The following is a 16,682-nucleotide window of genomic DNA, read 5'->3' as shown; positions in this document are numbered from 1 at the left end:
TCAAGATACAGTGAGTAAAACAGTGTGTTATTAGTGAAAGCATAGATAGTAGGTAGGTAAAGAGAGTGGCATAGAGTCTGGAAGTATACCCACACAACTGTGCTTCATTGGTTTTTGGCAAAGATGAAAAGGCAATGTCCTGGTGAAATGATAATCTTTTTCAACAGATAGTACTGGAATAATGAGATACCTATATGCAAAAAATGAACATTGAGCCATCCCTTATACCACATAGAAAATTTTTTTTCCACATAGAAAAATTAATTCAAAATGGACATAGACCAAATTTAAAATATGAAAAGTATAACAATCTTAAAAATCCAGAACACCTTTGTTATATTCAGTTAGGCTAATAGATTTTAGATGTAATAACAGAAGCTCAGTCTATAAAAACAAAAACGTAAAGTGAACCTTATCAAAATTAACAATTTTCATCCTCCAGAAGACACTGTTAAGTGAATAAGTCACGGGCTGGGATTAGCTGCAGATCATATCTTGAACCCAGAACATACAGAGAACTATAAAAATTTAATAATATGAAAACAACCCAATTTAAAACTGATACTTTGGGATGCCTGGGTGGCTCAGCGGTTGAGCGCCTGCCTTCGGTTCAGGGCATGATCCTGGAGTCCCAGGATTGAGTCCCACATCGGGCTGGGCTCCCTGCATGGAGCCTGCTTCTCCCTCTGCCTGTGTCTCTGCCTCTCTCTCTCTCTGTGTCTCTAATGAATAAATAAAATATTTTTAAAAAATGATAATTCAGGGGATCCCTGGGTGGCTCGGCAGTTTGGCGCCTGCCTTTGGCCCAGGGCGCGATCCTGGGGTCCTGGGATCGAGTGTGTCAGGCTCCTGGCATGGAGCCTGCTTCTCCCTTTGCCTGTGTCTCTGCCTTTCTCTTTATCTATGTCTATCATGAATAAATAAATCTTAAAAATAAAAATGATACTTCACCAAAGACAATACACATATGCCAAGTGATCACATGAAAAGATGCCCAACACCATTAGTCATTCAGGAAATGCAGTTAAATACACAGGTCCTACAAATCTGTATGAAATTCTGATGGCAATGTGAGTAAATTGGAATTTTTATATGTTACTGGTGGGAATGCAAAAAGGCTTCCCAGAAATCCCACTCCTTTACTCAAGAAAAATGAAAACTTACGTTTATGCAAAGACCTGTTTATAGTAAATTTATCCATAATCGCTAAAACTGGAAACACCCCAAATGTCCTTCATGAGATGAATGGATAAACCTACTGCTACATATCCATATAATGGACAAACTCAGCAATAAAAAGGAAAAAACTTGTTTCTATATGAAGCAACGTGAATGAATTTCATATGAACTATGTTAAGTGAAAGAAACAACTCTGAAAGTCAGATATTATATGATTCCATTTACATGACATTTTAGCAAAGGTAAAACTACAGTTTCAGAGAATAGGATCAGGGGTTAGGTTGGGGGGAGGTGTTAATTTTATAGCACCAGCATAAAGGAATAGTTGTTGTGTGTGTGTTTGACGATTGGAACTATAAGTATCTTGTGAGCTTTGTTACATTATTCCTTACATTTTTCAAATATCATAGAACTGTACACCAACATTAAATTTACCATAAATTTAAAAATATGACTCATCCAAATTCTGTTGCTTCCCATTAAACCATTGTAAAATGGGGAAAAATCCTATTTTTTCATTGTAATACTTAAAATTCCCACTCTTTGATCCATAGTTACTTTAGGAAGTTGAGTAGTTTGTCATAGAACACAGAAAAAAGAAACCCCAAAGAACATTCTTTTACCATCACCTTTCCACATTTTTCTTGGCTAAATGTAACTCTTACTTTACCTCTCCTTTGGAAATGCATCATAGCATGAATTTCTTTTTCTGGAGTATATGTCTTAAATTTGACATTTCACCTATACTTTCCTCTTCCCACCGTCCCTACCACCCAACTTTCCCATGTTTCTCCTGGTTATTTCCACACCTACATATCCTATTCTCTGTTCCACTCAATCTTTGATTTAGTAATAAGTGTAGGCCCTCTGCAAGAGTCTTGGGAGATAGTTAAGGAATGCTTTCACATGAAAGTCCTTGGAGGGCAGAAGGAGGCTACATTAATAATAGTGTATAGAAAAGTCATTGAATTATAATAGAATTATTAGTGAGCAAAAGAAGGAATAACTCATTCTGCCTGGACAGGTCTGGAAAGTCTTTATACAGGAAAGAAGCAGAAAAGCATAAAAATTAAAACTGAATTCTTTAAAATGTCATCTGTGACTTTGATTATAGACTAGTATAGACAGTTTAAGAAAAACATGAAATACAAACATTATATGGTGTCATTCATTTGGGGAATATAAAAAAATAGTGAAAGGGAATAAAGGGAAAAGGAGAAAAAGTGAGTGGGAAATATCAGAAAGGGAGACAGAACATGAGAGACTCCTAACTCTGGGAAACGAACAAGGGGTGGTGGAAAGGGAGGTGGGCGGGGGATGGGGGTGACTGGGGAATGGGCACTGAGGGGGGCACTTGATGGGATGAGCACTGGGTGTCATGCCATATGTTGGCAAATTGAACTCCAATTAAAAAAAAACCATGAAATAAAGTGGTCAGAAATAGTCTTGTAAACTTCAGCTAAGGTGGTATGGGGATGGAATACAGAAGTGAATTTTGTAAAGACTGTGTGAAATATAACTGATTAAAATGAAAAAGCTTCTGAGTATCATAGAAGACTACAGGCTGTCAACTAGTAATATATCACTTCCTTAAAAAAAAGGTGATCAAATACTATGAGACACTGTGTCAGATTTCCTGTGAATCTGCTAATTATACTTACTAACATTGGGCTTGCTGACTCACATTCAATTTAGATTTTGCCTTGATTCTGAATATTATTTTCTGGTTATACTTGGATATAGTGGATTCCTTTTTTCTTTTTAGATTGCTATGTTCTTAGCCTCATCAATCTTTTGCTTTCTCTTGATGGCACCAGGGAAATTCCTGCCAGAGTGTAGTTGTATAGTGTATGTTCCCTGTGTATAGAAGACACTTTTAGACATCTGAATGGTTAACTCCCCCATCCGTTCAAAATTTCTCCATGATGCCTAAACCCTTCCATAATATTTTAAATTATAATTCACCTCCTTTCCTTTCATCCCCAAGCACTCCTGACCTCTTTTCCCTGAACTATTTTTTTAGTGTTAGTTTCTAATGTATTATGTGATTTACGTATTATGTTTATTATTCATTGTCTGTCTTTACCGACACTAAAATGTAAGCTCCACCAGGGCAAAGATCTTTGTTTTGTTTGTTGATGTATCCCAGGTCTCTGGTGCCCCAGATATGGTAGGCACTCAGTATTTGTTGGAAAATAGAATCCTTGATGCAAGAATAATAATTTCTGAGGCTTTTTTCCTAATAGCATCTGGATTCAGATTCTTTTAAGTTAGAATGTCTGTGACTTGACATTTTAGAATTTCTTCAATTCAGTTGAACTGTTATGATACTAAGCATTGCTCAGGAACACTGGCTTGAACCTCAAAGCTCTTCCTGACTTAGATGATAAATAGTTACCTCCCCATGAGGCCACCTTTTGAAGTATAGAATAAACACTGTTAGAAACAATGGATAAAGATAAACCTGTTAATTTGGCTTTTGAATTTTCTTTTTTCATTTTTGAAGGTTTTCCAACTTTTGATTCTTGGTTTGCACACAAAATGAGACTGGAATTGTTTCTGTGGTAACATATGAATGCAACTCACCCAATAAAAACCCATATCCTTAAGCCAAAACATGATATAAGAGATATGAAAGTGGCTCTGAAGGTTACCAGAATTTGGCTTTTAGACAATGAACAAGGCCGTTATGAGAAACACCCTTTTAAGTTATGTACTTGGCAATTTAGGAAAGCTACAGCAGATTTTGTATTTCAGAAAATGATAATATTCAAGTAATTCTTGAAATACCTAGGGTTATATGTAGTGTGGTAAATTTGGTTTAGGGTCTTAAATTGTATAGGGAATATACATTAAATTTAAATTTCAGTAGTAAATAAACATGTAGATTCTAAACACAAAAAGCCTTAGTCTGTAAGGCAGGTATGATGGAAAAAATTAGTAACTGGAAAAATTTAAGTGTCCCTCAAATTTCTGTATTTTTCATGTATCTTTTAAAATTAAAGTTATATTCCTATACTTTATTTACTGTTATGCTTGTAGCCTTATTTGTTTTTCTGATGCCTTTTGAAAAGCCTCATTCTTCACTTTAAGATTTTATCCTATAACTGACATGTAGACTGCTTGATTTTTTAATTTAACCTCGTTCTGTATATACTTTTATCTTCTTGGGCTACCAGCTTTTTTTTGCCATCCCTCTTCCTCCTACTGCTCAAAAAAAGTGACCAGAAGTTCAAATTTAGAGCTGTAGGAATATTAATAAAATCTTCCACAGAAATTGCAGGTATAATTGCAGCTGATATGACTGTCACATATGTTATATATTTATGTGCATATGAATGTATATGTATTTGTATTTCCTTTGCTGTGATCTGTATTTTGCGCTTAGTATATTATAGGCATCTTTTCATGGCCATACTGTATTTTCCATTTAATTTTGCTTTTTAGTAGTTTTAAATGAGATTAATATATCATAAAACTCACCATTATAATCATTTTAAAATGTATAATTCGTTGCTATTTAGTATATTTACAGCATTGTGCAATTACCAGTACTGCTTAGTCGCAGGACATTTTCATCACCCTAAAAAGAAACAATACCCGTTAAGTGATCACTTCTTTTCTCTCTACCCCTGTCCCCTGGCAACCAGTAATTAAGAATTTACTTCTTCTGGACATTTCATGTAAATTAAATAATAAAATATATGACCTTTTGTGTTTGGCTTATTTCACTTAGCATAAAGTTTTAAAGGTTCATCCATGTTGTAGTGTGTATCAGTAGTTCATTTTTTATGGCTTAATGATATTCCATTATATTGATAATACCATTTTGTATATCTATTTAATGGCAAGATTGTTTCTACCTTTTTTTCTCACAAACAGTGCTGCTGTGAACATTCATGTGAAAGATTTTGTTTGAACAAGTATTTTCTATTTTCTTGAGTATGTTTCCATTTCATATTTAACAAGTACATAATCGATTGCATGAATTAACCAAAAGTGATTTTGTATTTATTTTTTTCTAATTTACTCTTTCATAAACATGCTATTAAATTCCTGAAAATTTATGTTTACATAGTTTTCTAATTTCCTTTTTTTTTTTTAGTTTTCCAATTTCTTTAAAATTATTTTCTGTTAATGGTAATAGCTAATGAATTCTTAGAGTTGTAATTACTGAAATCACAGTGTGTGCACATTCTGATATATATACTATTATTATAATATATGTTGTTGTATTGTCTACCAGAAAATTATATCAGTAATGTATGTAATTGTTATTTTTCTCATCTCCTCATTGTATTATTGTTAATATTTTTAAAAATCTTAATACCAAAAATTTTAATTTGATAGAGGAAAATATCTTTTGGTCTTTTATTATGAAATACATAAAATATTTTCTCATTTTAATTCGCATTTGTGTGCAAATGAGATTGAGTATATTTTCATGTTTATTAAAAATCTTTTTTTTATAATTTCTTGATTATAACCTTTGCATATTTTGTGGAAGGAGTTATCTTAATTACCCTCAAATTGAAAAAAAACTACATCACACGGAACTAGCTTTTATGTAGTCCATTTTGATCAATAATAGCCTTTTATTCTCCTTGTTATTGGTCTTTTTACATGATTACTATTGGTATTTTATTATTTCATTTTATGCTTATCATTTTTCACTTGAGAGTTTATTATTTCTGTTTTCAAACATCTGAAATACTTTCCTTGTCTTAGTTTCATAATATCTTATATAATTTTGTGCATGTTTAGAATTCTAAGACACATAATCCCCACATATTTAGGTACTTCCTTTTGTTTGGAGCCATATGTTTGTAGTAGTACTCTTAATTATGGTATTTGCTATAAGCATTTTTGGGTGAAGAACAGGAAAAATACCTTCAGTATTTGTACTTAGACAAAATGGTCTTTACACCAAACCAGAATTTTTAAGGAGTCATTTTAACCCCCCAATTTAAATATTTATTTACAGAATGAGAGATTTACTAGTAGTTTTAAACTTTGTTATTTCTGGAGAAATTTTAGGTTTATTTTACATGAGCTTCCCTTCCCAAACCCCTTCAAATTAAGGATTCTACATTTAGATTTGACTTTTGAATGAAAGTACCTCACAGAAATAAATAATATGAAAATACTTAAATAATACCTATCATTGATAACATGACCTCAGATGTTTTTGAATGTCTTTTTTTAATATGTGAGAGACGTAAAGAAATATATGATTCTACCAGGTAATCCACATTCTTGGATTTAGGAGGAATTGATGATCTGATGGTAGTTCAGTTTATGTTTATTTATCTGTGTTTGTAGCCCTTTGGATTTCTGCCAGAAAAACAATGGGCTCCAATTTGACCTGATGATTTTTGTGGAATTAGCGTAGAGCAGCTTACAGTATTTGTAATTATTAAATTATATTTTATTTATTTTCAGTAATAGAAAGTTGCTGTCTCATTATTTTTTTGTTATGTAAATTCAGCACTTTTAATGCTCAAATATTGCTCAAATATTTCTCATTTTTATAGAACAAGGAAGAGGTTGCACAGTTTAACAAACTTCAGTTCATTTTTGGAGAGCATCATGATATTTCATTTCTTATGTCTTTCTGATTTTCTCATTTCAAAAGTTCATTCATATAACCTAATAATTTTATTTGAATAAAATTCTTCCTACATAACTTTCCTTTAAAGTCACTACCACGGGCAGCCCCGGTGACTCAGTGGTTTAGTGCCTCCTTCAGCCCATGGCCTGATCCTGGAGATCCGGGATTGAGTCCCACGTTGGGCTCCCTGCATGGAGCCTGCTTCTGTCTCTGCCTGTGTCTCTGCCTCTCTCTCAATCTCTGTCTCTCATGAATAAATAAATAAAATCTTTAAAAAAAATAAAGTCACCATGAGTTTTTAAATGTAAAATATTTTCATATTTTTGATAGTTTATAAAAATTGTTGAATCAATGCACAAATACTTTTGTTTGTAATGCACCTACCATCTACCTATAAATGTCATTTTATTTTTTATTTTTTTATAAATGTAATTTTAAAGCAGTCTTTTAAAAGCTTAAGATAAGTTTTATGTAATAGTACAATTTAATTTCAGAATCTATTAAATGAAAAATTACCACATAGAAAATAAGGTGATATTCATTGTTAGCTGAATTACATGCATACTACAATTGCAAATATTCCTTCACTGAATGATTTTTCTCTTAATATATAAATACATGCTTGAAGATTCAAAATTTCAAATAAGAACTTGCATGAATATTATCAGTGACAAAATAAAGTATATTCTATTTGGCATTGCCAGTTTAAAAAAACTTGAAAAAATCTGAATTACTATCTGATAATTTATAATCAGTTTTGCTATTTGCCTTACAAACGGCAATTTACAAATCCACTTAGGAATCTTTTCTTAGACTCCATCTTGGATCATTTAAAAATAAACTCATCAGTCTATAACTTTATTAGAAAAATATATACACAGAGAAGGAGAAAAAATTAGAATATAGTGAGGGCAGATGTTCACCTTCTGCATAGTCATTAACATTTATCAAATTATATCAATCATGATAATTAATGTAGCTTAGTCATCAAAGAAATCAAAATGAGTAGAAAGCTAAAGTTGGAACAAGAGGTAACAAGGAAAAAATGGAAAAATAAATGTCATATTCATGAATTAGAATTTATATTCATTCTTATCACCAAGGCAAATTTATTTGTGGTAGGTGATCTTTTCAGTATGAGGGCCAATTTTCATATTAATAAAAAGATTATAGATTTATTTTCTGTTACTTGTTTTTAAAAGTTCAGTACTGTTTGGATCAGAAAATACTGTATTGTTAGTATGATTCAACATTCTTTTATTGTATCCATCTCTGAGTATATATTTCTTCTGACTGAAATTTCAGAAATTAACACCTCCTATAACCATATATGATACTATTGTAATGGTGCATTTGAATGATTTTTTTTTTTTTGATTTTTGTTTTTGAACAAAACACGTTGGTTTACTTACTTTTGTTGAAACTGTTTTTCTAAGCTACTTAATGGTAAAATACCCTTTCACTTTCTTTTAACCTTAATATATTTTATAACAAAGGTTTTTATTTCAGTTGCAAATGAGAACCTTTTTTCCAAACAATGCAAAGTGGGCCACTTTGAAATAATGTGAGCTTTGTGGTTCACTTACTCATTTGTTCATTTACTGCTATGCTAAGAATTTAAATTGTATATGAAAAATATTCACCCCAGTCACACTGTATGTTTACTACTCATTTTTTTGGTTTTATTTTTTGTTTTTTCTTATTTCTGAGACTATCAGTGAGAACTCATAACCAACCAGGAAAACCAATTAACTGATTTTCCTACATCTGTCAAATCTTGTCTTATGAGGAGATCAGCATGAGGTTACAGCAAACAGAGATGAGTCTAGCAGACTGTCTCTGGGCCTCTCCGACTGTCTCTGGGCCTCTCCTTTCTCATCTATAAAATGAAGGAGTTGTTGAAATTTAATTACAGATAATTTGGAATCTAGTGGATTGTTATTTCGTCTGGATGCCCCGGTTCCTTACAGCTGATGTAGAGTAAATTATGATTAAAGCAATTAAGGCCTACAAATAAGTAAAACATTTTAATTTTTAAATTTTCAGATAGTATTTTATAGCCAAAATAAAAATCATTTGTATAATGAGGACATAAAGGCTAATATACTAACAGATTTTAAAAAACTAATCTATAAATTATGATTTATAATAGAGTTAGTAATTGCTTCTCACTTTATACCAGGAATTACATCATGACATAAATCTAGACATGATGTATCTTATTTATTTATTTTTTTTAAAAAAGATTTATTTATTCATGACAGAGAGAGAGAGAGGCAGAGACATAGGCAGAGGGAGAGAAGCAGGCTCCATGCAGGGAGCCCGACATGGGACTTGATCCCGGGTCTCCAGGATCACACCCTAGGCCGAAGGCGGTGCCAAATCGCTGGGCCACTGGGGCTGCCCTGATGTATCTTATTTAATACATTTTTTTGGAGTAAAATACCTTAAGTAAGATTTTCGTGGAAATTGTTTTTACTTTGATAACTTCTTTGATTATGTTAATGACTACAAATAAGATACATAACTTTGTTTTCAGGGCAAAGATAGTGTGATTTAAACATTGAGAATTGATATTATTAATATATGTAATAAAAAGCATTCTATTGTGATTTACATCTCAGTGCTGAGATATTTTCATTTTTGTAGTAGTTGTATCTCAGTGCTATTTTCATTTTGTAGTATGTTATAATGTGGGTTCAACTAGAGTACCAAATTATAGTTCCTTTTGGATATGTTTCCAAATTTAATATTTGTTAAAAATGTTATATGTTGAAGTAGGAGGATAGAGAGTCTGTGGTCGACACATAGATGTAGCCGATAGCACAAACTATATATATATTCTTCCTTTCATTTTCATATATAACTGACTGTGTGATTGGTTTTGTTTGGTTTCATAAAGAGTACAAATATTTGACAGAGTATATGCAACCATGTCCCTTTAGAGATTTCTGTGTTTGGTTATGAGAGAAGAAAAGATCATTTTGGGGGAATGCGACTTTAGAAATTTGGCTTTGGAGTTTTAGTATAATTGTACTAGGAATTTCCAAACAACATAGCAAGAATTTACAGTACTTTTCCAGATGGTGGTGGTTAAACAATAATTGGAAGCTGTATGAAATAAAGCAGTATTTTGTATGAAGTAGGTATTCAGTCAACATTGGTTAAACTAAAGAACATTCTACTTGATATCTAAGTGCTGTTCTCATAATTTACAAAAGATAAAAGTACAAATTTTAACTGTTAGGCCCCTGAAACAAGAACTGTTCTTCAAAACGAATTTGCTTATAACTTTTAGAAAAGTTAATGGTCAAAAAAAAATGTACTTTAAGTTAAAACTTGATAAAGCATATTGTTTAATAATAATTTTCCTTACCATTCTTATAAATTCTGAGGTGCAAAGGTAACAAATTCAGTCAGGCTTTTGCTCCTTTTGCCCTGTCATCATCAGTGTATTCTGTTTGGGAAAGAATGATGGCCCTGAAAGCAAACAGGGAACCTGTTCAATGACTTACAGATACCTTCCCTTCTCTGGTAGAATAGGTGACATGGGACCAGCTTGATTTATGTGCTGAGTGTACCTCATATTTATTTTAACTGAGTTCATTTTATTTATTAGGCAACCATAGTGTTTATTGCATCAGATAATGTATAGCCATCTTATTTGGGCTATTCAGTTTGCAATTGTAAACTTGATGGCAGGTTTCTTAAATATTTGTGTGTTGTTGTTGTTGTTTATTTTTTTTAAAGAGATATCCCAAAGTTGCAGATGGCTGGCTCATCTCCAAATACCTCTTCAAGGTACTCTATGCTGGTGATGTCTCCCGCCACTGAGCTGCACGGGAGCATGGAATTGACTTACTGGGGAGGGCTGTATCAGTTAAGTGATCTTTTTTAGTACATTGCATGGGTTTTGCAAATCTTTCTATTTTTGTTTTTGTTAATCCAGAGGGCACGAATATGCTTATGCTAATTTTTAAATTAAAATCTTGTTGTAAACCCACACAATATAATAACTCATTTACTCTCCTTTCTTTTTCACGTGACTCCCTCCATATTTAAGTTCCATGGTTTTAAAAACTTTTTAAAATCATGCATATTTGTGCAATTACATTTTATTGTCACTCTTAATGATATAAGAATTATCTCAGTTTTTTAAGTGCTGTGTAATGATATTTGTATTACATACAGATTGAGGGCTTAGGGAAGCTGTGTGATTTTTCCAAAGTCACTGAATAAAACATACGTAGGCAGTATCAATAACTGCTTTGCCATTCTGGAATCATTAGTGGGAATATATTCCTTAGTTTCCTTTCTCCCAGGTAGAATGCATGCCTTTATTCACTTACCCTGAACTGTTTGAGTTCCTGCTGTCTGCAAAAACACTGCTAGGCTCTGTACTTAATGACCTAGCTTTTTATTAGGTTTTCTAATTAGAAAAGAAATATATAGTATTATTTTTAAGGGTTGCAATTAAGACAAAAGATGGAAAGTAGAAAACAAACATCTTCTCTTTTCCTCAACCCTCATTCCCACAAATAGTCATTTTAAACAGTTTTGTTTTATGTGTCTATGTATAGACTTAATCACTACTGAAACAAATTATGCTTGATTTCTTCAAGGTTGCACATTTACGGGTTGCTCTCTGTATGGATTTCAGTCTTTGGGATTCTAATTCAATCTGCCAGTATTCTAAGCCTTTTGTTAAAAAGCTGGTAGAAGAAAAAGACAAAATCTTTGTCCTCTACTTGGAAAGATGGTAAAATTACTGGGATACAAAGCTTAAGTCAAATTCAATTTCCAGGTTTTTGGTGAACCTGGTTATCTTAATTTTTTTGTTTTAGAAGGTTAAGAATTGACTCATTTTTATTGTATAGATACACATTATAGATATTTGTAATAAGGAATTGTCAACAACAAAGAATAATATTTTATAAATTAGTAACTGCAATTCATAGTTGTTAAATGATTTACTTGAGATGTCCTGTAGGTAACATACAGAGCTAGCTATGTAAGTACAACTGAGTATCTAATCTAGACTCATACTTCTTAAGATTCAGCTTAGTATGTAATTAAAGTTATTTTTAAAGTGTTTATTTCTTTTTTTAGAATGTTAATATGAAATTTTATTTAAAAAATTAATCAAGGTCATTATATTACTTTCAAAGCTGGATAGTCTAATAAATATGAACCTCAGCTAAAAATAGTACTTTCTTTTAAAAAAAGAAAAGACTGCCCTCTTGCAGAAATGGGAATTTTCCCTGTTTAGCAAAAATATAGTAGAAATATTAGACTGACTTTTATAAATTAGCAGTGAGAAATTCAGGATTGCTGTTAGAAAATTTGAAGTAAAAAGTTAAAAGTTGAATTCATCTAAATACTAATAATACTAATACGAATCCACAGATAACCATTTTCCTGTAAGTATCTGAAATCTTTTATAGTGATATCAGAGTGGTTAATTAAAATTTGATGGGCCTTTCTTTTATTACTTGTCTCGCTAAATAGCAATTCCAAGGTAATAGTCTTTGATATTACCATATAGGTGATGTAACATTAACAGGACTTCAGCTTGTGGATGAGTTTTTCATTTGCTTTCATTTCATTCTTTACATAGATAGGTAAGCACTAATTCAAAGGGTAGAAAAAGGAAGTCACTTAACAGATTCATTTATATTTTATATTATCAAAAGATGATGTGTCAGCCACCACTTAGTAGAGAACCACTTTAGAAAATTTAGTTCTTGTTCTTAGAAGGTCTCATTCTAGTTGTGAACTAAGATATAAGCAAAACACAAATGTATTGCATGATGTAACAAATGTCTTAAGAAATGTAGAAGAGTAATTTTATTGTATTTTTAAACTTTTTTTAGAAGAGTAATTTTAGAATGATATTGGACCCTAGGGGTCACAGGCCATTTTTAGGTTTTGAAAATAAGGCAGTTTGGTTGGAAAGATACAACATAGCTGGTTAGTAGCAAATTACCTTTTAGTCTAGCAAGCTTTTCACCCTTTTTTCTTTGCCTTAAAATGCAGTAGAGTTGGATTGATGGAATGTCAGCATGTTTTGGAAAGTTGTTTAACTTCATCATTGGTAAAAGTTAACTTCTAAGAAAACATTTAACAGAAAGCATATTATACACATCAAGAACTTCAAAAAGAATTCTATTAGTGACAGTTGTATTTCTTCTCTGGAATAAAATTTCTTCAAGATATGGACTAGTTGTTTACTTGTGTGATTTACTTTTATGGTTATTTTTAAAAGAAATGAAAATATTTGGGGAGTGATTGTTTATTACTTCAGTAGTTATTTTAAAAGACATGATCTTCTTGTAGCTTTGTTTTCTTAATTTTTCTGTTGAATAGTGATTACAGACTAATAGCCTAAGTACATCTTTTGCTATTAATCTGTGTTTAAGTAAAAGTCATCTTCAAATAATAATATCTCAAGTAACCAATTGAAATTTCCATTATTTTAAATTAAATTTAACCTTTTCATAGATGCAGAAATTATTTTAATATTTACATAAAATTCTAGAATATACAATTTACAAGAGAGTTGGTAGGCTCTAACACGGGAGTACATCTCTTAAAGCACATTATTTTGAATGTGAAAAATTCAGTGTCTTGAATTCACTTCACTTTGGAAATGATGTGACTATGGAAGAGGAAGTCAGAATCAAGCCAAGTCATCCTCACATCTAGTTTGCTAGGTTAATAAAAGTGTCATGAAGATAACTACAGGTTTATTTTTTTAAGGTCCTATGTATTGTGATGACATGTCATTGTGTTAATTTTTCAGTTTCTCAGTTTGTAATCTGGGAAATCTTGCCATGGTCTCTTGGGTAAAAGCCTTATAGAAAGCATCTCTTACCCATAGCTGGAGTTCCGCAGGATTTAGTGCCTATGCCTTCTCTGTTTAACCATAGCATAGATTTTGGTTTTTCATATCTTTGTTTCCTCTCCTCCAAAATGGAGCTTTGTTATTATTCTTTTGTGTTTTTTTTTTCAAAGCTTTATTTTAAACCTTCTCATAATTATTTTCCTTAGTTAGCCCTGTCAAACTCATGAGAAGGTTTAAAAATAAAGTCAAGAGAGAAACCTTGTGATGTTCCCTTTAAGGTCCCTTCTTGGTGGAAGTCTGGCAGCTATACCTCTCATTCTAAATTATGGAATTATCTTAATTAATAGAAGCCAAAGAAAATTAGTTGAGACAAGAAGTATCTTGGGGAGGTAAATTTAAAATGGTTGATAAGGGAAAAGGCTGGACTGGGAGTAAATTTTAAGGATTTTTCTAGATTCTGAGCAAGTAAGGGGAAAAATTTAATTTTGCATCCAATTTCTACTTCCTTTACAGTACAGGGGAGCTTAGTCCCTTAACTGTGTGATAATAGTAATAACAGTAGTAATAATTGTTAACATCTGTAGGCTATATACTAATTGTTGTACAGAGATTATCTCATCTAATACTCTCAACAGTGTTATCATGTAGGTACTACCATTATTGTCAACTTACAGAAGAAACCGAGATTTATTTATTTATTTTTATTTTTTTTATTTATTTATGATAGTCACAGAGAGAGAGAGAGAGAGAGGCAGAGACACAGGCAGAGGGAGAAGCAGGCTCCATGCACCGGGAGCCGATGTGGGATTCGATCCCGGGTCTCCAGGATCGCGCCCTGGGCCAAAGGCAGGCGCCAAACCGCTGCGCCACCCAGGGATCCCAGAAACCGAGATTTATAGAGTGAAATTAACTCATTTGCTCAAGATCCATAGCTAGAAAGTGATCTAATTCAGATTCCCTTGACTCAAAAGTTCATATTCCTAACCACTAGGCATCTTGCCTCCTCTCCAAATGGCTAACAAATTTATTACATGAAAATTGTGTTAAAGACAAATTATATTAAGGTAGTGTACTAGGACTTTTTTAACTAAAAGAACAGAGGGGGCAAAGGAAAGTGATGGGGAGAGATTGAGAGGAAGGAGATTGTAAATTTTCCGAAAGATTTCTATTTGTAGGTAGTAAGATTTGATTTTTAAAGAAACAGGTTATAGAGACATTGAGTTGAATAAGGACTCCATGGATAATTTTGTATTTTTATTTATATAGGCAAAGGTATATTTGTTCAGATGTTTGACATTTGTAATCTAGAATGCACATGTCTTAATACCAGATTGTCATTGAATATCACTATAGAAAGATAGTTAGATTTTTAAAATTCAAATTTTATGTGCATTGCAGTTAAGCTGAAGTTTTGTGTTGATTTACAGTTGATTTATTTAACAAATATTTACTGAGTGCCTACTATGAGCCAAGCATTAAATGTTGGAGATTGATTTAAAGACAAACAAGACATAATCCCCGCCTTACTGATTTTACCACCTAATATATAGGATAATCATGTAAACATTTATAAGGATAAACACAGGGTACTATGTCAGCACATAGGGAGGGATTGACCCACTGTAGAGATTATACATGGCTTACAAGAAGAAAAGGACTTTAGAAATGTCCTGAATAATGAATAGAAGTTATCTATCATGTATAATTTCTATTGGTTAAGTAACCATAAATATATTATTAGAAACACCAGGGGACTCTCTTTAAAAAATACCTGGGCCTGCCCTTAAAGATTTTGGTTATTTACCTTGGTGTGGAGCCCAGGCATGGGTATTTTTTAAAAAGCAGCTCAGTCATTGTTATGGATGCTGTGGTTGGAAATCACTGAACTGTTATTTGAGACATTGCTCCTAAAATGGTGTTTGCTGACTAGAATACTTTTGGTATTACTACAGAGATGCTATTACTGGGGACAGGAAGATTTGAGATAAACAAGTTATTAAGGAGGTCCAGATTTAAAATTTAAAAGCAGATCTTTCTACTTTAAGATTAAACAAATTCCCTAGGTGAGACTAATCATTCCAGAAAACTACAGAAAGAATTAAGTTGTCTCTCATATCCTACTTAAAAATGCTCGGACTACAAAATGGTGCAGTGGACCCACTACTTAGAGTCTTGCAGAGAAATATTAATACTGATGTCAGAATGTTTATTTGCAAAAGAACATTTGTTCTTGAGTAGACACATAATTACCCATATATGAAAAATTATAATAGTAAATGTCTGAAGGACTTTTCATGGGTTGCCAACTAGAAGAGAGCAGATGAAGGACAAAGGGGAACTTTATGGCTTTCTAGATGAGAATGGTTGGGTTTATTATGAATGATCAGTGAATGTAGGATTCTAATTCATCATGTTTACTTAGAGGATAGACCACGCATTGTTTCATTCCTTTGAAGTCTCCTTATAAAGAGGAGGAAAGGGGTTGTGTTGTTATTTTTTCTGTTTCTCTAAGTAGAAAAAGCTTTAGAATGCAACTAATGACATGTGAATTAATGGTTAACTAGAACCATAAGGAGGGTTTTCTGGGAGCTATCTAAATAAAAGACTTTCTTAGAATAATGGAGTATTAAACTGCAGGATATCTTTTAGTGTCTGATCCCTTTTTCTTTCATTTGTTTGATTTTGTTGTTGAGAAAACTGTGATCCAGATCCATTAAATAAATTACCCATAGCACAGCTAAGTAAAGGTAGAGAAGGACTAGATTTAAAGATTTTCACCATTCGGGTCAGTGCCCTTTTTGCTATGGCACACTAGGCTTTTACTTTTCAGAATTTTATTCTTGCATTTTGAATTTTCTAGTCTAGTTTTCTTTTATTTTGTATTACAATTTGTCTCCTGAAGGTCAAGTAACCTGGTTTGGTTATGAAAGTCCTCGTAGCTTCTGGGACTATATCAGAGTGGCTTGCCGGAAAGTTTCACAGAATTGTATCTGCAGCATTGAAAATATGGAAAATGTCAGTTCCTCTAGAGCTAAGGTAAGACATAAA

The 16,682-nt window shown here is 32.3% G+C and overlaps 1 protein-coding gene across 15 annotated transcripts in view; it reads left to right on the top strand.

Moving 5' to 3' along the window:
• The window catches only part of RUNDC3B (RUN domain containing 3B), a 168,091-nt gene that overhangs the window by 59,059 nt on the left and 92,350 nt on the right, over positions 1-16,682 (top strand). For 9 of the 15 annotated variants that reach the window (XR_012011083.1, XM_072784330.1, XM_072784326.1 and 6 more), the window contains exons 3-4: positions 10,541-10,591; positions 16,537-16,670. Coding sequence is in view for 14 of the 15 variants with exons in the window: in XM_072784330.1 (XP_072640431.1) it covers positions 10,541-10,591; positions 16,537-16,670 (185 nt within the window). In the remaining variant the exon portion in view is untranslated. The remainder of the gene's footprint in view (positions 1-10,540; positions 10,592-16,536; positions 16,671-16,682) is intronic. The other 6 variants (XM_072784329.1, XM_072784320.1, XM_072784324.1 and 3 more) reach the window with 1 other exon arrangement.

This window comes from Canis lupus, chromosome 18, assembly GCF_048164855.1.
Source record: "Canis lupus baileyi chromosome 18, mCanLup2.hap1, whole genome shotgun sequence".
NCBI classification, from domain to species: Eukaryota; Metazoa; Chordata; class Mammalia; order Carnivora; family Canidae; genus Canis; species Canis lupus.
The sequence above is the reverse complement of the archived record's forward strand: the minus strand, read 5'-3'. Positions and strand labels throughout refer to the sequence as shown.